Source organism: Danio rerio, chromosome 1 (genome assembly GCF_052040795.2).
Source record: "Danio rerio strain M-AB ecotype USA chromosome 1, GRCz13ab, whole genome shotgun sequence".
Classification (NCBI taxonomy): domain Eukaryota; kingdom Metazoa; phylum Chordata; class Actinopteri; order Cypriniformes; family Danionidae; genus Danio; species Danio rerio.
This window is the reverse complement of record NC_141021.1, coordinates 15,348,481-15,371,905: the sequence shown is the minus strand read 5'-3', so window position 1 is coordinate 15,371,905 and position 23,425 is coordinate 15,348,481. Positions and strand designations below refer to the sequence as shown.

The following is a 23,425-nucleotide window of genomic DNA, read 5'->3' as shown; positions in this document are numbered from 1 at the left end:
ATGAATTTCCGAAATGGGGTGTCACGGTGGCGGAGTGGTTAGCACGATTGCCTCACAGCAAGAATTTTGCTGGTTTAAGCCCCAGCTGGGTCAGTTGGCATTTCTGTGTGAAGTTTGCATGTTCTCCTCGTGTTTGCGTGGGTTTCCTCCGGGTGCTCCGGCTTCCCCCACAGTCCAAAGACATGCGCTATAGGTGAAAAGAATAAGCTAAATTAGCTATAGTCTATATGTGTGTGAATGCAAGCGTGTATGGGTGTTTCCTAATGTTGGGTTGTGGCTGTAAAGGCATCCGCTGTGTAAAACATATTCTGGATATGTCGGCGGTTCATTCCACTGTGGCAATCCCAGATTAATAAAAGGGACTAAGCCAAAAAGAAAATTAATGAATTTCCAAAATGCTATACAAATCATGACGATGGTGCACTTACAATATTACAGACGTCAGGTGAGGCTCCATTCTGTAGCAGCAGGAGAACGATATTGAGATGTCCCATGAATGCTGAAACATGGATTGGAGTCAGACCAGACTAAAAAAATAAGAGAAGAGGGAGAGAGAGACAACCACAATGAGCAAACAGCGACTGAGAAATGAATTCCCCCCAAAAATGTAACCAATTGAGATCTACTCTAATTCCCATTTACATTCAATTATACATGCACCACATCACATTCATGGTGTATATTATTTGCAGTTGATGTGTTCCCTGTTGATTGAACCTGTGACTTTGGATATGTTTGTGTCATGTTCTTACATTTTGCTTAGAGGAATATTTAAAAGGGTCTTATACCCTTTTTAGAAAATATTATCAAAGTTTTATTAGCAGAATTTGTCTATGATATTTCAGCATACAATACCTCATAGATCCTTTATTACACCCAGTTTCTAAATACCTTTTTTTCTGGCTAGGAGTAAAAAAAGCTCTCTAAATGTAAATAAGCTGCTTCTCACCAGATGAAGGTGGTCATTTTGCAGCTGGTTTGCAGTCAGTTTAAACTGATATAATTGTGGATATGATGAATAAGGTATCAGCAATTAAGGTCACACTTTATTGTGATGGTCTGTTTGTTGAATTTAAGTTACATTGCATCTATTCTACATGTCAACTAATTCTCATTAGATTATAAGTAGACTGTTAGGTTGGGGTTAGGGTTAGTGTAAGTTGACTTGTACTTGCAAAGTTTCTTATAGTCAGTTAAATGTCTGTTGAATGTCTGTATCAGCAGTCTTCTAATACTCAAATGGACCATCAAAACAAAGTGTTACCGCAATTAATATACTGATTTCTAAGATGCTAGAAACAATAGTTTTGAGAATATATAAGATGTATGAGTCAGATCATGCTTGAAATTGACAGTGACATTTATATGACAGTGAAATTGAATATTCAAAATGAATAGAAGACAATAAAATATGCAATACTTAGATGTAAGTTTGATACAAATATCAAAAGTGTGTTATATTTTATTGTAGTCAGAGATGCTTCTGTGTTTGCTAACTGGGTCTGGGTCACTAAAGACCCAAATATGTAATAATGTTCACCCAATGAAACACTTGAGGTTGTTTTAAATATTTTTAATAGTATATTTTTTTGTTTTTGGGTGAATTATCCCTTCATGTTTTAAACAAAGAAGACTGAAAATTCAGAAATACAATAGACTGATTTCACGTGGCTGCCATTTTTAAAAGCAAAATCGAGGCTGCGTTGGGAAGAAACCCGGAAGTATCATTGGGAGTTACAGAGGAATGTTGTGTACCTGGCTATATATCCTATCAGCGAAGAGAAAGTGACACAAATTTTTAATTTCACCGCCTTCCGAGTAACCCAAAGGTCCGTTCTGAATGAATGGTGAAAATAAAAGGGATTTCAAAGCTCATTTTCAGCTAAGTTAAGGAAATGGCACTAGTTAGCAAATAGTTTTCTTTCCCAAACACACGTTTTAGATGCCATTTATTAAACTCAAGTTAATGAATTGATTCTTCACCATATTCGACTTGTCATGATACTGAATTAAAAGAAAAAACGTCAATCTCCCGTTAACATTTAAGGCACTGTTGATGGCTTTCCTAAAACAGCGCTGATTTGCCATTGAGTTCACATGCTCAACAGAAATGACTGTGATCGGCCGAGAACGTCATCAGTTCACCCTCCTCTGTTTACTGAGCACAAACATAGACGAGCGATATGCTTGATGACTCGATTGATCTTCACGGCTGCTTCGCGCTCCATTCTCCATGTATCTGTGTTTGCACTGGGTGAAAAGCAGAAAAGTGTTGAGCACTGGTGCATACTATGGTAAATCAGCGCTTTTTATGAATGGAAATTAGCTGGAAATGGACGTTTTTAAGATTGTGATGTTGTTTGATTCTAAATTGCTTTTAATTGTTTAAATTAAACTTACTGAATGGTATTAAGGTGATGTTTGCACCATTTCTGCATTTTGAAAAATCGGCAACAGCTGGAGGTTTGTTGTCCACAGCATGTTACTGCAATGTTTACAGTGCTGGTCCTATACTTCCGGGTTTCTTTCCACTGTAGCCTCGCTTTGGTTCTTTAAAATGGCGGCCGTGTGAAATAAGCGTATAGATGGCATTTAAAGAAATTCAGGAACAGTGATTACCAATACAGAGAATTGCTTTTTAGTACGCTTAGTAGCATTGCAGATTTCTTTACATGCTTGAACAGCAATGTAATAAAAATGTAAAAATAAACATAACAGATTCATATTATTCTGCCCTATTATTCTCCTTTATGACAATGACAAATCAAATTTTATTGTCCTCATTATCTTAAAGATTACATTAAGTGTGTGAATTGAGACGCAGACTCCTACCTCGGTGATGGCCTGGATTGAGGCGCCGTATTTAACCAGCAGCTCCATGACTTTCACTCTGTTCTTCTTGCAGGCAATATGTAGGGGAGTGAAGCCGTTCTGACAGAGACAACACATACATTTGTAGCATTGATTAACACTGATGAATATGCAGTAATACGGTCTTTCACTAAATTACCAGCGCTCTGGCATTAGGATTTGCTTTCTTGTCCAGCAGTAATTTGGTGACTCTGTAGTGACCACAGTGTGCGGCCACATGAAGGGCGGTCAGGTAGTCCAATGTGACATCATCAACCGGTGCCTTGTGTTGCAGCAGGTGTTTCACACACTCGACGTGATCACCCTGAGCAGACATGTGCAGCGGGGACAGACCGTTCTGTGTGTGTGTGTTGGAAAACAGAGAGAAAAAAAACATACAGCTCAACCTTAGATCAAAAAATTGATTACAGTGATTTGATCAGATAAAGATGACGCCATGGTTCTATATGATTCACATCAGGGGTTCCCAAACTTTTTAGCTTGCGACCCCCAAAATAACAATGCTAGTGACTCGCGACCCCCAATATCCTCTGAGGTGGTTATATATACAGAAACCTTGCATGCAATTGCGCACACACACCAATAGACCCAAGTTTATTCTTAGTTTAATCTTTTTTTAATGTAAATCAGAGCTGTAAATGTGCCAGAAAGTTTAACCTGATGTTATAAAATCAATCTGCTGCATCTGACGCCATTGGTGTGTCTTTAAAATTATGTAATTACACCAGGGGTCGCAATCCAATAGAACTAGTAACTATAAGCTACTGTAGTAACTATTTTGTATATATTAACTATAAACAACAATTTTTCTCTTCAGTAGTTTATTGATAAAATATGGTAATTCTTATGGTTTAATATAAATAAATAGATTTTTGGAAATCACCAGGCGACCCCCCCTTTATTGTCTCGCGACCCCTTGGGGGGTCCCGACCCTCACTTTGAGAACCACTGATTCACATCTACAGTTGTAGTCAGAATTATTAGCCCCCTGTTCATTTTTTTTCCTCAATTTCTGTTTAACAGATTTTTTTCAACACATTTTTAATCATAATAGTTTTAATAACTCATTTCTAATAACTGATTCATTTTATCTTTGTCATGATGACAGTAAATAATATTTGACTAGATTTTTTCAAGACACTTCTAAACAGCTTAAAGTGACATTTAAAGGATTAACTAGGTTAACTAGGCAGGTTAGGGTAATTAGATAAGTTATTGTATAACGATGGTTTGTTCTGTAGACTGCCAAAAAATATATAGCTTATAGGGGCTAATAATTTTGTCCTTAAAATGGCTTCTAAAAAATTAAAAACTGCTTTTATTCTTGCCGGAATAAAACAAATCAGACTTTCTCCAGAAGAAAAAATATTATCAGACATACTGTGATAATTTCCTCACTCTGTTAACCATCATTTGGGAAACATTTAAAAAAAGAGGAAAAAGAATCAACAGAGGCTAATAAATCTGACTTTACTGTATATGGTTCTTGTTTGTTCCAAGGATGCCTTAAATTGATCAAAAGTCACAGTACAAACATTTGTAGTGTTAGAAAAGTTTCCAGTAAGCGAACTTTATATTCATACAAAATCATTAAACTAAAACACACTTTATGCAAATAAATATTTAAAAAGTTTTAACATTGATAATACTGTTAAAGGGGACCTATTCATGAATAAAAAAAAAACACTTTTATAAGGGGTTTTAACACAGTTGTGTGCCAACAGGCGTTTGTAGCTCCACCCTCTTTTTAAAAGAGTACAATCTCATTTAAATTTAAAGTGACAATCACCAAAATGGCACAATTTGGATCAAAGCCTAGAACGGGCAGTTTCAAAGAGTTATTATTTGAGGGGTATTTTGAGTCGAAACTTCCCGTTCACTCTCTAGGGACATTAGAGACTTATTTTACATATTGTAAAGAGGGTTTAGGTCTCATAATAGGTCCCCTTTAATAATAATACTAATAACACATTTAAGTGAAAGATCATGTGTCACTCAAAGGGCACCTATTTTACCCTTTTTACAAGGTGTAAGATGAGATATTGGTGTCTCCAGAATGTGTCTGTACAGTTTCAGCTCAAATTATCCAGTAGATTATTTATTATGTAATGTAGACTCTGCCCATTTTGGTGTCTGAGGGCAATGAAGCTGTTTTTGTAGCCTGTGGCTTTAAATCCAAATGAGCTGCTTCTCCCCGCCCACCGCTTCCACATGTGTGTCTGCTTCTCATGCTTCACGTCAGATAAACAGCAGTCAGTGACAGAGACAGGCACGGAAGAAGCTGAAATAAATTCACTAGCCAAAAATACCAAGTAAGTTTATGTCATGTATTTGTGATGGAGTTTATTCAAGCCTTTCTGAAATGATGAGTCTCACATACACACACACACAAACATATTAGCACTTACTGGCACCATGTGGCCATGGTGATTATAGCGGTTAAGAATTACATGTTAATTTTACTCTCTTTATTACAATCATGCTCTGTCTTAAAAACATTTTAAACTTATTAAACAAATTATTGAGGTGCAGCTGATCACAGAGTTTTATGTATGTTTTAATCTCAGTTTCGTTGCAAAAAATGTTCTGTGCGTGTGTATACATGTTATTATGGGTGGGGACAACCACACTCCTACATCACGTTGCAGTGGGCCTCAATATCACTGGGATTTGGATCCTATTTTAACGCAAGTAAATTTTAAAAAAGATTTGTTAGGTTTATATCACTCCAATATGACTGTGGACACTATACCAGGGGTGGCCACCCCTGCACTATACCTACACACAGTTCTGTCCTAACAACTCACAAAAAGTTGATTCTCATCATAGGTGGCCTTTAAAACTATTAATGATGATTTGTCATTATAATTAGCATTTTGTAAATATGTAAAACGGTTGTTTCATAATATTTTTTGGTGTGATAGACATAAAAAATATATCCTTTGTTTCATCTTTTGGTTTCCTTATGGTCTACTATGTTTTTTTATTCACATATTAATTCTGTAACGCTGCATTTCAATACACTAGTACAAAACTTATGCTTTAGCAATTTTTAGAAAGCATATTCTTCTGTTAACCTTGGTTCGGGCCAGAATTGGAGCTCCTTTTTCGAGCAGTATTTCCACAGCGCTATCATGCCCACTTCTGGCAGCACAGTGCAGAGGTGTCAGTCCATCCTGTACAATAGACAAACAGCAAATATGAAAACACGAAGATATAAAATCACATACAGAACAATATATATTATTAAAACTCATGCAAATGCACATAAAACACAGCAAATCAGCAATCCACGTTCATATTTTTAAGCTCTCATTGTTTCCTTTTATATTTATGTTTAATTAAGAATCCTCCATCAGAGCTGTTGTTAAGGAAACAGACGCTAGAGAGCGCCATAGTTCAAACTTTTATTGAATTTTGACCAGCCCGAGGCACTGCCTAAAAACTCACCCTGGTCTTGGCATCAATCTGAGATCCCCTGTCCAGCAGCAGAGCGATCATGTTGGTGTTTCCTCGTTTGGAGGCCACGTGAAGAGGGGTAATTCCATTCTAAACAGACAATACATCTTTTAGGAAAGATAATGCATTCATGGGTAAAAAATACAGTGACGGAAATAAAACAATAATGAGCTAAAGTCGGTTTCTGATTAAACCGGGCTAATTTTTTTCAGTCTATACAAGACAACCCAGGTGAATGAATAAAGAAAAAATATATGCAGTTGATTAATAACACTAAGAATTGCACTATTGTTATTTGGAAAATAAGCAAATTTTAATAAGCTAATAAGCTAATAACTATGACAATAACTATGATAATAACTATGACAATGGTATTAGTATAACTAATAACAATGGTAATAGTTGTTCATTGTATATAAGTGTTCATTGTATATAAGTGCTATGAAGTTAAGATTTCTGGCTCAGTACTATCTTAAAATATGTATTTTAGGAAAATAGCTTTATAGCATGTCTATGATATATCTAGAAGCAAACAAACTAAATGCTTAAAAGTGCAAATGAAAAGAAAAATCAAATCGACCGAAATCTCAAAAATGACCAATGCATGAACAAAAAAACAGCCCATGTTTAAGCATTTGTTCAAATACTTTGCGCCTAATTCACAACCTGTGTATGCACATATGTTTAGGAGTATTCTAAACGATCACCTACATGCGTGAAGTAATTTGCATACCACACCCTATTTATCTCAATATAAGGACTTTCTGCACAACCTTTACTTTACTATACTTGTTAATATGCTGTTATTTACAGCGCATGTTAGCATACACCCTACTTACTTTGAGAGCAATATTGTTAAGCCAATTGTGCCCTTCTCAAAATATTCGTACAATTACTTAATTTTTAATCTGAATTGTTATTCAAAGAAACCACTTGCTATAAAGAGGAAGTAGGGTCACACTTTATTTTGATGGTCAGTTTGTTGCATTTAAGTTACATTGCATCTACTTGCCAACCTATTCTCATTAGATTATAAGTAGACTGTAAGGTTGGGGTTAATGTAAGCTGACATGTACTTGCAAAGTTTCTTGTAGTTAGTTAAATGTCTGTTGAAGGAGCAGTATAAACAGATATTAAGCAGACAGTCTACTAATACTCGAATGATCCATCAAAATAAAGTTACCGAAGGTTGTTTCTTTAAATGTAAATTTATATATAATATATTATTTCTCTCTAGATGTAAATCTGTATTATATTTTGTTTAATTAAACATACATATACACTCACAGTAAGTGGTATTTTGTGTATGTTCTTTTAGTTATTCAGAAACATAAGATAAATTGTAATCCTGAAGATAGAACTTTTTGAAAATCTGGAATCTGAAGGTTAAACAAATCCAAATATTAACAAAATCCAAATCATCAATTCCAATCACTAAATAAAATTGTGATTTTTCATATTATTACAGTAGGAAATATACTAAATAACATCAAATGATCTTTGCTTAATAGCCTAGTGATTTTTTGCATAAAACAAAAACCAATAATTTTGACTATTGCCAAATATATGCCAGTGCAACATAAGACCGAGGTTTTGTGGTCCAGGCCATGGTTTTTTAGTAATCCAAATTTTAATTTCATACACAAATTAGTTTATACACATAAAAAAATCCATGAATTAGCATCCATAAATTATTATTTATTCGTTTGCGTTTATTTATGCTTTTAAATTGCATTATAGGGCGTTGATCTTTTTTCTAGGCTTGGGCGGTAATACGGTATACCGCAGGATCTAAAAATAGCAATGGTATCAGTTTCAATACCGATATACTGTCAAAAAAACAATGCACTTTTAGGAGACGAGGATGTTGGAGGTGGTTGTCATCATGGGACAGCGTGGAGGAGAAAGAGAGAGGTGGGGAAAGATGGCAAGTTGCACACCAAGTGACCTGGGCTGGAAAACGAACACAACTTCTGCAGTTTTGCAGAGTTTTGGGTTTCGAGTAAATGAGAAGGGAGAGGTGGTAAATATGGAAGAGGTAATTTGCAAATTGCAAAAAAAGTGTTGAGATGGAAATACTTCAAATCTAACGTCGCACATATGATATTCATTTTCTGAATGGTTTACGCACAAGCCAACAGTTTCGTGATGCTGTCTGAGCCTTAGATCATATTTTTTTTCATTATGCACGATAATACTGAGGTAAAATAGGGAGGAGGTTTGATGGTATCATAATTTGTATACCGCCTAAGCCTACTTTCTTCCAACAACTTTTAACCTCGACAAATTTGAAAAAGTGACTTTTATTAACATTTATATGTATATATGTATATATTATATGTATATGACAAAATCATCCCAGATATATTTTTGTATATTAACCGTAATTATTTTACAGACTTATTTTTCGATATATTGTTTCTTATCCATTATATTATTTCAAATTACTAAAATGTCAATTTGTTAAATGGTAGAGTTGAATTTTCTACATCGAAAGTTGACAGAGCAGAGATCAACATCCCATAATGCAATTCACAACTGTAAAATAAACAGAAAACCGGTGTGAATCACAAAATACGTAAACTGTTAATTACCAGATATTTAAACCCAATGTTTTTGCAAGGATATAACAGTATAAGCTCATACCCTGGCTGTGAAGTCTACAGCAGCCCCTCTGTTGAGCAGCAGCGTGGCCACATTTACATTCCCATAATGAGCAGCAATATGTAGAGGAGTGAAGCCACTCTGATACACGGTGGAATAGTTTTAGGATAAAACAAGGAACAGAACAAGAGACAGAGAAACAGAGTAAATATAAAGATCTTCTATCTCATTTTAAACATCCATCCTTAATGATCTACCATGCAGCATTCCAATGAACCATCACATTTGTGCAAAAAATAAAGAAAGAATGGAAAAGTTAAAGAAATGTCTGGATTCTCATCTGCTACCAATGGATCAGCATGCACTAGAGTGAATGAACGGGAGAAAAAAAACGTTAATGGAAGGAAAAACCGAAAGATTATATTTGTATGATAATAATATATGAGCACATTCCAGTGAGCCTTTGTTAAAGAGATGAGAAGTTTCTCAGTGACAATGACAGAAAAAAGGATGATGAATAAAAATATCTGAACAAACAAATGTGATTCATCAACTACTCACTACTACATGTTGCTAAAGATGAATGTATAATGGAAATTGGCATTGTCTGTCTTACTGAGTTTGTCTGATGGAGCCTTTTTTCTTACCTTTCCATTCTGACAGACATGGTGCGATTTAGAAAACACAGTTAACAAAAAGGTGCAGCAAAATGTGACCGAGAGACTTCTACAAAGAGTGACAGAATGAGTTTGCATGCACAATTACAGTACGTCTGTTCAGTCTGTTTGTAAAATTATGAGAAGTGTTTAACCTACTTAAAGCAACACTCCGCTTTTTTTTTTTTTTTTTTTTGTAAATAGGCTCTTTTTTAAAGTCATCTTGAGTTAAACCGTTCAGTTTTACCATTTTTAAAAGCCAATCAGCCGATCTCCAGGTTTGGCAGGAGCACTTTTAGCTTAGCTTAGCATAAATCATTGAATCGGATTAGACCATTAGCATCTCACTAATTTTTCTTTTTTTTAATGATTTTTAAGCATTTTTATATTTCACAAATTACAAATAAAACAAACAAGCCTTAAAAAATATAAGTAAATCAAACAAATAAAATGGGCGAGGCAGTGGCGCAGTAGGTAGTGCTGTCGCCTCACAGCAAGAAGGTCGCTCGGTCGAACCTCGGCTCAGTTGGTGTTTCTGTGTGGAGTTTGCATGTTCTCCCTGCCTTTGCGTGGGTTTCCTCCGGGTGCTCCGGTTTCCCTCACAGTCCAAAGACATGCAGTACAGGTGAATTGGGTAGGCTAAATTGTCCGTAGTGTGTGTGTGGATGTTTCCCAGAGATGGGTTGCGGCTGGAAGGGCATCCGCTGCGTAAAAACTTGCCGGATAAGTTGGTGGTTCATTCCGCTGTGGCGACCCCGGATTAATAAAGGGACTAAGCCAACAAGAAAATGAATGAATGAATGAATAAATTAAATAAAACCCAATTACATAAGTAAATGAGGGGCAGATATTTACATTTATGCAACAAACTCAAAGTTACAATTCAAGTAATAAAAGATTACAAACTGATGTGTTATTATTGTTAAGAACTAGCAAGGGTGATCAGTCTAGATCCAGCTGGAGAGTATTTTTTTTAACCTTATTATACAGGACTAGGGAGTTGAGACTGGAATTCATGGAAAGCAGAGAGTGGGGATAGGATCTGCAAAGGAACTTGAGCCGGGAATCGAACTCGGGTCGCTGTGAGCATGGGTCACCAGTCTACTGGCGTCAAACAGCTGGAGAGTTTTAACAAGAAAAAAGGGCTTCCAGATTTTAAGAACATTCTGTTATGTCTTTGAAGGGAGTTTCTAATCTTCTCTAGTTTCACAAAATACAGAACATCTTTCAGCCATCGTACATGCGAGGCTGGCCAGGGTCTCTTCCAGTTTAACAAAATTACAAGTCTAGCAAGCAATGTAAGAAAAGTCACAAAGTTTAAAACGTCAGTGGGTATTGTATAATTAGGCATCTCACCAAACAATAATAGGTGACGGTGCTATATTTATAGAAGTAATGGCTGAAAGAGAGTATGAAATACTGCACTCCCAAAATGAGGAAAGAGCTGAACATGTTTAGAATACATGGGATGAAGTGCCTAAACCCGAATGACACCTATCACACTACAGATCAATAGTTGGGTCGATCTGTGTGAGCCTACAATTCAACCAGTGTACTCAGTGAACCACTTTACATTGAATAAGGCAGTGACGTGTGCATATAGATGGGGAATGAACCTGCTTTATGTATCCTGGTCTTTTTCATTATTGATGGTTCGCAGGTAAGCTGGTGCGGAGACTGTCAACTGGAAGAAGCTGTAAAAACATCAGGAACATTGGAAAAACCTGGGAAGTGTTTGCAATAAAGTCACATACTGTACTTATAAATATCTAAAAATAATTAATTTCATGGTCCGGCAGCAAAGTTCCTTGATTATTAATCCAGAATGAGAGTAGAGATCCTGGCCATGATCAACCTAGAAAATATTAACTTTTCATTTCTGTCATACTTACATAGATGTAACTTCAGAAAATAGGAAAAATAAAAACAGATTTTTGAATGCGATGCTAATGGTCTAATCTGATTCAATGAATGATGCTAAGCTATGCTAAAAGTGCTCCAGCCAGACATGGAGATCAGCTGAATGGATTCAAATATGGTAAAACTTAGCTATTGAACTCTAGGTGACTTGTAAAATGAGCCAAAATAATTTAAAAAATAAAGTTCCTTGATCAAGAAACCTTGATTCCTACTCAAAATGTTCACTGAAATAATTGTGTTGATGAGCAAGAAACCCCTATAGGTTTTTTTTTTTTTTTTTTTGAGGAAACACGGGGCTACTAATAAAACAAAAACAACAATGTGGCATGCGCTACGACACTGATAAGGACTCCATGCGATGTAAGAGAAATTGTCAGTGTTAAGTAACACATTAGGCTTTATAACAGCCGAGACGAATGCAGGATTCTGCTGAGAGTCTTAATACCTCTGTAGTCCTGTTGACCATCATCTGACAGAGTCGCACATGAGGGAGGAAATGCAGCATTTTTAGTAACATTAAATACATGTTTAACTGTCAAAAGCACTAACATAATTAAGTGAACATACAAAGGCAAGCAAATGTTTTTATATTACACTCAGTAGCTGCAGGATTAATGACTTGATAAAACATTGGAAATTAATAATAATAATAATAATAATAAAAAGCTTAAACTAAATCTTTGAACAATGTACAGTGATTCTATGGTAAAATGATGGTATAAGAGTCAGAGACAAGACTGTTTAGTTGATGAAAGTAATTTAATATAAATTCGACATAACATATATATTTTAAAGTAAAATTTAAACATTGTTCTGAGATATTAATGTACGTTAGAGAATAATTCATGTGAATGTTATTATAATTGATATGATTAAACACTTCATGCTGACCAATGGCAAAATTCTAGTGGTGTGATGGACACTGGTAATGTATATATTTATGATTATTACAATGAATTGTTTTTGGGACTGCCATATAATCATTTGAGTCCCTGTGAGTCTTTTAAAATATAATTTTAATATTTCTGTTCTAAATATGCCTTAACAATTAAATATGCTTTAATAGTTTTCTACGTAATCTATTGTTTAGCTAAAAATACATATGTTTTCCATTATATATTCAATCAATCAATAAAAGAGGCTAAATTTGAACGTACTATATTCTGTTTGAATTCATTTAATGCTCAAAAATATGAATCAATTCATTCATTTTCTTTTTGGCTTAGTCCCTTTTATTAATTTGGGGTCGCCACAGTGGAATGAACCACAAACTTATCCAGCATACCTGTATGTTTTACACAGCGGATGCCCTTCCAGCTGCAACCCAGTACTGGGAATGTTTTAAAATATATGTTTTCCATAATTTTTTCGATAAATCTATAATAGAGGGAAAAATTTAAATGTACTATATTACATTTTAATTGAATTGATGCATGAAAGCCCCTTTTCATCTTAGCTCAATAAGTGTTCAGCACATTGATATAACAAGTATTTACATAATTCAACAAACTCAATACTATGCTGAATGTTGAAACAATGCATAATTATGTCCAAATATGTTTTTATTATGATGAAACAGGGTTATTTTAATACTACCATATACTACAGATATACTAATATAGTTAATTTTTACACACATTTTATTTTTGTATTTATTTATTTTTTAATTTAAGTCTTTTTTTAATGTGTGAACGTTTTTGCCATTATTTAATACATGTATATTATGTTTATATAGTATTCAAATGTATATGTATATAGTATTACATACTTTAAGTTTAGTAATTTCACTACATCAACATATTAAATGAATGTGAAAAATATACAAATATACATAGGTTAAAAGTTTACATTTTTTAATATTATTTCATTATTATTTGAAGGAACATAAATGACTTTGTTTTTAGTTTTAGGTTACCTTATTAGACCTCAAAAGTATTGTTATATGAATACACATGTGCATGATAGAATTACTGTGATAGAATATCTGTGGCATAGCATGAACACTGAATCCCCACTATTGTTCTCACCTTAGACTGGACATCAGCGTTATGGTCATTCTGGAGCAGCAGAGCAGCAGATTTGGTGTCATCCTTGCGGGCAGCTATGTGGAGTGCAGGCAGACGGACTTTCCCTTTCGTGTCGTGTTCAAGAAGCAGAGAAACTACCTGATTATGACCCTGCTGGAGAGCAATGGCCAGAGGAGTGAAGCCATCCTACAAAAACACAGTGAAAAGATAGATAGATAGATAGATAGATAGATAGATAGATAGATAGATAGATAGATAGATAGATAGATAGATAGATAGGAGAGAGAGATATAGAGGGAGATTAACAATCATCATTAAAACATAACATTCGAAACAAACAAAAGGAGCTTCAGAGGGGATTCTTTAAGCATGCAAAATCATCACTCCGAGGCACTCTATAAAGTAGTAATAACAGTTTCAAAAAGTATATTAAATATTGTATATTAAAAACAGCATTTGTTGTTCATTTAAACAAGCATTATGTCACATGACTAGATGATTAGATATCTAAACAATACAGAAAATGGTATGACTCACTCAATACAACATAGTAAGAATATATGTAGAGAGAGAGACATGTAATATAATAATCAAAATCACACTGTAAATAAGAGCTGCAAAATTGAGAGAATTACAAATCTCATTTAAACAGAGATCACAATTATCAAAAAATTCTGAACAGACATCAAAATAAAAGGTAATTTACTAAAGGTTTAACAAAAAAAAAACACTTGAAGATTTACTGTTATTAAGTGAAGTTTATTCATAAACTAATTTAGAGAGGAGCACATGATTATGATTGAACACGGCTGGTTCTGCATTAGCATGCATGATCCACCAATCAGGCCATTCCTAACCCACTATAAAGAGCCAGGGTTTTTTCACTACAGTCATCTTCGATTTGAAGAATCCCCCCTTCCACCCCTACCTCTTCACCTTTCCCTCCATAGGGCAGCACGGTGGCCCAGTGATTAGCACTGTTGCCTCACAGCAAGAACGTCAACGGTTCTAGTCCTATAACAGGCCGGTGGTCGTTTCTGTGTGTAGTTTGCATGTTCTTCCCGTGCTTGCGTGGGTTTTCCCCGGGTCCTCCGGTTTCCTCCCACATTCCAAAAACATGCACAACAGGTAAATTGATAAATCTAAATTTTGCACTACAGTTAATCTCTCACCCTGCAGAACATCTTTTCATAGCATTCAATTTTTAGTCATCAGTTTTTATCAAGGGGGAGTTGTCGAGATCTACCTGAGTTCAAGGCTCCCCTCTCGCCCTTCAAACGGGAGGGAGCCCAGGGCTCAAGAACCTTTGAGCTCAGGGCTCTCTCCCGGGACAGCATGCCAAACTTGCTTATAATCAATCATCAGCTAAGTGTGAACTCTTGAAATGACAGTGAAACCCCATATTTTACCTATATGCGTGTAGCCACTTATTTGCATAGATATAGTGTCAAGCTACTTTATTAATTCTATTTTGACCGCTACTCTATATATCAGTGTTTATATCTGAAATACAACCTGATAGCATTATTAAAATGTTGAAGCTTCAAGTGATTTATTCTATTTTGTTTGCGACTCTTGGCGTCAGTGTTTATATCTGAACTATAAACCGACAGCATAATTGAAACATAACATGTACTTGAAGCATTTATAAACTGTTATTCCTGTCTCTCTGAGATAGTTTGAGTGTTTGTAATAAACATAGCCTTCATGAAAACGGCTGTCTCTGGGTCAAAAGCAGACTTGAAAGTACAGCTGTGATCAGGTTTAACAAACATCACCATAGGACATTTAACATAGGAGCTATTACATTAGCAGGCACCCAATACTCATGAATCTACCGAAAGCAGATTTAACCCAGCTAGTCATTCTCACATTTACCCTGACTTTAAAATTGTTTTGCTTTCACGAATCAAACATGCCTATTTCATGCTATTTCAAACCCATTAATTTTCTTTAAATCTATTTTAAAGTTATCAAGTTATTTTGAAGATGTAGGTAACCAAATTGTACATTGGGGCTGCAATAACAGTCTGTAAATACTTCTAAATGTCAATACAGATGCAGATTCTGGGGGAAAAGTAGCCGAAAAGTTCCTGTGTAATATTTTCTATCTTGAATATTATCAAAACAGTTTGAATTCCTATCACCAACATGCAAAAGATATAGCATTGTCATACCCACATCATTATACAAATTTGCATTAAATTTGTGATACAAATTTCTGTTATGTCACAAAAGCATGCAAGCACTCACACATACACACACACAAATGTTGTTTATATGGTTAATGAGGACTCTCCATAGACATAATGGATTCTATAGTATCTCTACTGTAAAAACAGCTTTTTATAACTTTATTTATAGAGCATACCCCTATGCCTAAACCCAACCCTCACAGGATAACTGTGGTAAATTGAATGTGAATAATATGGTTTTTAAGCATATTGAATTACAAGGACACAAGGCATATCTTCGTAAACCAACTTAATAAAGTACAACTAGGTCAAACCCATGTCATTATGCAATTTTGTCTGTGTGAACCACATAAACAAGTACGCAAAAAGAGAAAGAGAGAGAGAGAGAAAGAGAGAGAGAGAGAGAGAGAGAGAGAGAGAGAGAGAGAGAGAGAGAGAAGGAATTGTCAATCAAAAACCTCTGTGGCCATGCTCTGGTTTCCGCCGTTCTCCAGTAGATATCGCACAACATCCAGGTGATTCTCTTGAGCAGCCATATAAAGCGGAGTGAAGCCATTCTGGAGTAAAATGCAGGTTACCATGAAGATTAATATAATAATCAATTATAATATGATGTTATTTATTATTACATTATAAATACTTTAGTTTTATCATTCAAAAACGAAAATAATTATTTTGTGTATTATGCGATTATTTCTTATAATAATAACTTTTTTCAGGCTTCTCTCACCTGAGATTGAGAGTTCACATCTGCTGTTTTTTTCACCAACAACTTTGCAACTTCTTTCTGCCCAGCAAGACAAGCGATGTGCAGTGCAGTGTTTCCTTTCTGAAGAGGACAGAAAGATACGTATTCACATTTAATTACTGCATTTATTTGTATTCTGTACAGAGTGAGTTACTTGGGAAGCAAGATTGCACAAGATCCACTCAAAAAAGCAACCCAGGCTCATTCTGAAAACGAACCTCTATATAGATTTCTGGAGAGCGCCTAATACATCCCAGAAGCTACTTTTTTTTTTTTTTTTTGCAGTTTTTATTTTTGCGAATCCACCAAAGGCCGCTGTGTACATTTTTTTTATATCTCAAATTTCTCTCGCGAGTGCCATTCGTGCCTGCTCTTCTTGCGTAAATCCACCAGAAGCTGCTGTCGACTTACTGTTTAATTGACTGAATGACTGACTGATTAACCGAATGACCCATCCTCCTCCTTCCCTAAACCCAACCAATAGTGTTTTCAATAGCACAGATTGACCTGTCTATTCACTTCCCTAAACCCAACAGACAGTTTTAAAAAGCAATTCAGTAAAAGAAAAGCCCTCGCCTGATTTTTATCATGTTTTCAGATTTTACCACATTCTCACCCTTATATTTACTTGGTTATTTTATTTTTTTATTTTATTTTTGTCTTTCCCGCTTTTTGGAACATTCTTCACCAGACTCGGACCTCGCTGTCGTGGGCAAGTTCTCTTTGCGACTTAAGTCCGTCGATGTGCATGGAGAGCTACTGGACAAACTAGTAGCAGCAGGAAAAACGTCCATACGGAGGTAAGCGGTCAGCTGGTAATTGCAAAAAGGAATGGCGTCATACCACCTGTAGTGTTCATTTTAAAAATGAAATGCAGCCATACATACTTTTGACTAATTTGCAATCTCAAGAAATGTATATAGGGCTACGTTTTCAGAATGAGCCTAGTTGCAAAAAAAAAGACATTTGCTGCTTTTTCTAACAACTTATTTAAAATGAGCTGAAACAACACAATTCTGGAAATTTTCAAGTGATAACTTCATTGTTTCATGTTCAATCCACTTAAATGTGTTATGTTGACCTAATCGATTTATGTTGAGACAGCATAAATAAATAGTTTGGAACCCTGCATTTTTTTTACAGTGTATTAGGTCTTACACAACCTGACAAAAGATTGAAAACATTCCAACACAATCTCACGGCAATTCGTAACTTTTTAATTTAGTGGCTAATTTGTATGCATTTGTACAATCTAATTCGTACAATTTAGTACGATTTGCTCATCACCCAATGACGGTTGGGGTTAGGGGTGGGGTTGGGTGCCACGCCTTCTTTTTAAAATTGCACATTTTTGTACATTTGAATTCGTATGAATTCCTACGAATTAGCCACTAAACTGACAAAGTGAGATTCCTTGTGAGATCAGGCTGAAACATTCACATTTGTAAATGTTTTTAAATGTGATTGTGTTTTCATGAATAAACCATTTTAAAATTTAATATTGGACAAAATCAGTGCATTTATTGTCTTTTGGATCTAATAAGACATTGTTAAAAATCATCAGTAATCCAGAAAATATCCTGAATATTTATTATAATATAAAGTAAAACAGAGAAAAAAACAGTATATTGAGTATATATTAATTTCCCTAAAGCTGTATTTTATCAAGCACAAAACTAACACAATTCAGTGACATTTAAGCTTAAAGAGACAGTTGACCCAAAACTGGAAATTTTGTCATAATTTTTTCACCCTTTACTTGTTTCAAATCATTGTGATACAAGAACGCTGGAAACCTGAAGCCATTGACTTTTGTTTTATACTATGGAAGTCAATGGTTACAGGATTACAGCTTTCTTCAAAATCTCTTCTTTAGTCTTCAACTGAATAAAGAAACATATAAAGGTTTGGAATCACCAGAGGTTGAATAAATACTTAGCAAATGTTCATTTTTGGGTGAACTATCCCTTTTTAAGCTATTGATCATAAATCTATCTGCCATTTTGTGCCTGCATAAGACAAATGACCTGATTTGCTCTCTGCTGTCCTAAAAAACAGAAAGGACTTTTGTAGATCTTGTCCATAATAAAACAAATGGTATGAAAAAGCACTAAAATAATCACATTTTTGACCGACATAAAGTCTCCAAAGCTTTCGTCCCTGCAGTATAAAGCTCTCGCTGTCAGTGTGATTGCTGCTTATTTGTTTACAGTCAGTGCGAGTGCTTGTGTGTGTGCATTTGTGTGTGTGTCCGTCAGATGACAGAAGTCACCCGAGTCCTGCTCTGCTCATCATATTCCTGGATGTCTGTCATTCTCTCTGGTCATTTGGGAATCATGTGTCCAGTTTGTGAGTGTTTATGGGTGTTTAACCTTGGTTGAGGAGTCCACAGCCGCCCCTCTCTCCAGAAGCTCCTCCACCAGCTCCACGTGACCCTCTTTGGCTGCGAGATGAAGCGCATTGAGTCCGTTCTGAACATGTGGAGGGAGAGATATGATTAAAAAATGTATTAATGCAGATTTGATGTTAGGTTATTAGGGAAATCAGGAAATAAACAATTGCTCATGATTCACAATATCACAGTCAATCAAGAAATAAATGCTGTAAAATAATCTAAACTCAAAATGTAAGATATATATTGTAACAAATGGTTATTTAATTTACTGTTGCCTTTCTTTCAGCTCGAATGAGTCTGGCCATTCTCCTCTGACCTCTGGCATCAACAAGACATTTGCGCCCATTCTGTAAACCCTAGAGATGGTTGTGCATGAAAATCCCATTAGATCAGCAGTTTCTGAAATACTGAGACCAATCCGTCTGGCACCAAAAAACATGCCATGTTCAAAGTCACTTAAATCACCTTTCTTCTCCATTCTGATGCTCGGTTTGAACTGCAGCAGATTGTCTTGACTATGTCTACGTGTCTAAATGCATTCTGTTGCTGTCATGTGATTGGCTAATTAGAAATTTGTGTTAACGAGCAGTTGGACAGGTGTACCTAATAAAGTGGCCGGAAAGTGATATCGGTAAATAACGGTAAATAATAAAATAATAATACAATTAAACACATATTAATGAATGTATAGCATTCAGTTAGTCAATCAGACAAATTATGATTTTACTGTATATAGATTTTTAATTATTTTATATTTCCTCAGACCCCAATTTGAAAATCCCACACATTAAGAAATAAATGCCTTGAAATAAACTAAAACTCAAGCTGTAAGCTGCTGTGCTGTTTCATTTTATTTCTTACACTGGGTTGTATATATTAAAAATCATGGAAATTACAAACATCTAAGACATCCAAGATTTATATATATTTTTTTTCCTAAATATTTTAAGCTCTAAAATTATATATTTTAAAATATTTTGCAATTCATGTCTTAAACATAATAAACAATAACTAAATGCAAATGTTCTCATAATAATTATAATTATTATTTTTTTATTCTATTATAATTTCTGTTTTTAATTATATATATTTTTAACTACATATTGCTTTTAAACATGACATAAACATGTAACTATTTATTTAAATAAATGTAAATTATACATTAAAATGATGTAGGTAAATAATTGTATATAATAAAACAATAAAATAACATTTAAAATAAAAAAACATAAATAACTATATTTTGTGAGTCAGCCACATTACTATTTTACTGTATATTTTATACACTTTCTTTTACTTTAATTTATTTTTTACTTTTCTCCAGAGCTCCATTTGAAATTCCCATGCGTACAGAATAGACATTACAGAATAATTATTACATATTTTAGTTGTTATATCACATCCAAAGTCACTTATGTTATTAGTAACTCAAGCTTCCGTGTTAAGCGTGGAATAGTAGCATTTAATCTCTTTTTCTCATGCTGCAAATAGGCCTTCCCTTTATCAGCACCTGTCTTCATCTACTAATGCAACTCGTCCCGTGTCTGACAGCTCTTGTGTAACATTCAGACTCGTCAGTGACAGCGGAGAGAATTAACCGCACACTAATCTCATTTATTTGGATAATGAAAGCTGGAGGACTTTTTCACATCCGGAGAGAGGGATTCCGGTGAAAGAGTGGAAAGGGGGAAAAACAGCTAAAACATGGGCAGATTATATTGCAATATCACTCAGTGAGGATTAGAAGAGTGGAGTTTAGAGAAAAAGGCATGAAACGTCTGTCCATTGTTGTGCTCGTTACTGCTGACTCCACATAACATCATAAGAGAAAATGACAGAGTAAAACCTATTATACATCAGAGCAGAGGCAAATTCACATGTTATGTAATAAAGGGGTCATAAAAATCCTATGGTATTGAACTTTTAAAAATAAATAAGTAATCATACTGTAAAAAAAAGTTGCAAAACATGAATAAGCTATTTATTGTATTTGGTTGTCTATCTATTTATGCTATTGCATTGCGTTTGAGGATTCAGATCTTAGCTCTGACTCTGATTTTAAATACCAAAGTGACTTTTATTTACATTTCTAGTTTGAAATGATAGATAAAATTATGAAGCAATTAACTGAAGTTTGTTTATAAACTAATTTCGAGAGGATCACGTGCTTATGATTTATCACGGTCTCGTATTAGCTTATCATGATCTTCCAATTTTATGAGTCCTATAAGCTACTATAAATAACCACAGTCTTCAGTCCATTTTATCTTTGTTTGGAAGAAATCCCCTTCCTCCCCATTCTCCTCCTTTACCATATATCGGGCGGCACGGCGGCCAAGTGGTTAGCACTGCCGGCCCTGGTTTTGCCAGGCCGGTGGGTGTTTTTGTGAGGAGTTTGTATATTCTCCCCATGTCCGTGTGGGTTTTCCCCAGGTTCTCCGGATATACATCATGCCTAACAATCAAGCACTTGTCTAGCCCTCTTTTTCTCACGTGTTTACTTAGCTACTGGAGCGGGGGAATTCTAAGTTCCACCGAGCTCAAGCTACCCTCTCGCTCTGCGAACGGGAGGGAGCCCGGGGCTCGAGGATCCCTTGAGCTCAGGGCTCTCTTCCGGGACAGCATGCCAAACAAGCTTTTGGTAGATCATCAGCTAAGTGTGAACTCTTGAAACCTAAATAAATAAATACAAAAAGGAGCTGCTTTCTGTTATAGTCTAGATTTATTTCTCTTCGGCTTAGACCCTAATTCATCAGGGGTCATCACAGCGGAATGAACCACCTAGATTAATTTCATAAATAATATTTCTAGATGATTTAAATGAGTAAAAATATGATGAAATGTAAAGGTGTGACCTGAAAAAGACTTTCTAGACCTGATATGGAAATAAAATAATTAGACTCTTAAATAGCTTTAAATCTATCTGTCACCGACTCGGTCCCAGTCATTCCCCTCGCTGGCCAGCAGAGGCCACCATTTCCGGACTTCTAAGCATTACATCATCCATTTACTCTGATCATGCACACCTGAACTGAATCCCGCTAATGACCCACGTACCCTTTTTAAGCCAGCACCAAACGCTCATTCAGTGCGAAGTCTTGTTTAGCCCCGGCCAGCATTTCTGAGCGTTATTCCTGCCTGATTCCTCGTGTATTACTCCAGCCTGTTTTTTGACTCTGCTTCGCCTTCTGCCTGCCCACGACCCACGCATTGTATACGGACTCTCATACTCGCTGTCTGCCCACGAACCACGCCTGTTAAACGGACTCTGATGTTCGCTACCTGCCCACGACCCACGCCTGGTTCACGGACTCTGATACTTGCAGCCTGCCCTCGATCTATGCCTGGTAATACTCCCTGTGTCTGTTCATCGCCAGTCTATTCATCATAGACTGTTGTTGTTGTGTGTTTGCATGTTAGTGATATTGTGTGTGTGAATAAGAGTTTGAGCAATAAATACTGCATAATGGATCCCTCCGTGTCAGTCTCCTCGTTACACTATCTTAAATAGCCATGGTCAGTTTTAAAACATGTTCATTTTTCTAGATATTTCAAGATCAAAAATATAATTTTTTTTTTTTAAATGTATGCAAAGAAAAAAAATGCTTTGAAATAAACTTAAACTCAAGATTTAAGCTGCTGTGCTGTCTAATTTTATTTAATTCGCTCAAATCATTTTTATCAAGGGAATTAGAAACCTCTTAAATAGTCAGTTTTAAAACATTTTTTTCTAGATATTTCAAGCTCTAAAAATATGCATTTTATAAAGAAATATATTTATTATACCCAGTAAAACCAAATAAAGTAGGGTAATTCAAACTATTTGAGAAAACTGATTGAAACAAACCATTTAAGTTCAAAAACTAATCCTAATGAGTACTGTGAACTGTAAATAAAGCAATTTGCGCACCGTAAAACTCAAACCAACTGAGTATTATAAAACCCAATAAGTAAAGGCAACTCAAATCGTTTGAGGAAAACGATTGCTACAAACCATTTGAGTTAAACTAATCTATATGAATACTGGGAACTGAGATGAAAATGAGCAGAATTAACTTTCAGTAAATTGTGAGTTTACTTCCGTCATCTCATTTGATAAATTTAACTGTTGGGTTTTACATTGTATAAAATATAATATATTCTGCAAATATATTGCAATTTCTGACAAAATATATAGTAAAAATGACTAATGATAATTTCTGTCTTTAATCATATTTAACTACATACTGCTATTAAAAATAACATAAATATTTACATATTTAAATACATTTATAGTACATAAAATATTATATAAATAATTATTATTTGTAATATTAAGTGTATTGTATAATAAAATGATAGAGGTAAATAATTGTATTTAATAAACTACAATTTAAATAAATTTATCTAAATAAATATATACGCATGAATATATAGCATATAGTATATTTTTTATATTTTTTTATTTCTTTTACTTTGTTAAAACTTTGTTTATGTTCCATAATGGAATTCAAAATAAACAAAAAGTACACAACAATCATGATAAATTAGCAACTGTTAATTTTAAAAAA

General features: G+C 34.9%; 1 protein-coding gene and 1 long non-coding RNA gene across 51 annotated transcripts in view; one reads left to right on the top strand and one right to left on the bottom strand.

Annotated features, from left to right (window-relative positions):
* The window catches only part of ank2a (ankyrin 2a, neuronal), a 131,158-nt gene that overhangs the window by 57,145 nt on the left and 50,588 nt on the right, over nucleotides 1–23,425 (bottom strand). For 46 of the 50 annotated variants that reach the window (XM_087236796.1, XM_087236832.1, XM_087236802.1 and 43 more), the window contains exons 3-13: nucleotides 18,853–18,951; nucleotides 16,463–16,561; nucleotides 16,191–16,289; nucleotides 13,538–13,723; nucleotides 11,956–11,979; nucleotides 8,977–9,075; nucleotides 6,322–6,420; nucleotides 5,949–6,047; nucleotides 3,011–3,208; nucleotides 2,833–2,931; nucleotides 429–527 (exon numbers count right to left, since the gene is read on the bottom strand). In XM_087236796.1, the coding sequence (XP_087092922.1) occupies nucleotides 429–527; nucleotides 2,833–2,931; nucleotides 3,011–3,208; nucleotides 5,949–6,047; nucleotides 6,322–6,420; nucleotides 8,977–9,075; nucleotides 11,956–11,979; nucleotides 13,538–13,723; nucleotides 16,191–16,289; nucleotides 16,463–16,561; nucleotides 18,853–18,951 (1,200 nt within the window). The remainder of the gene's footprint in view (nucleotides 1–428; nucleotides 528–2,832; nucleotides 2,932–3,010; nucleotides 3,209–5,948; nucleotides 6,048–6,321; nucleotides 6,421–8,976; nucleotides 9,076–11,955; nucleotides 11,980–13,537; nucleotides 13,724–16,190; nucleotides 16,290–16,462; nucleotides 16,562–18,852; nucleotides 18,952–23,425) is intronic. The other 4 variants (XM_087236833.1, XM_087236827.1, XM_087236836.1 and 1 more) reach the window with 1 other exon arrangement.
* Nucleotides 902–5,696, top strand: LOC147846715 (uncharacterized). The gene is made up of 3 exons (XR_015476413.1): nucleotides 902–1,721; nucleotides 2,607–3,333; nucleotides 3,837–5,696. It is a non-coding gene; the product is annotated as an uncharacterized LOC147846715 (long non-coding RNA).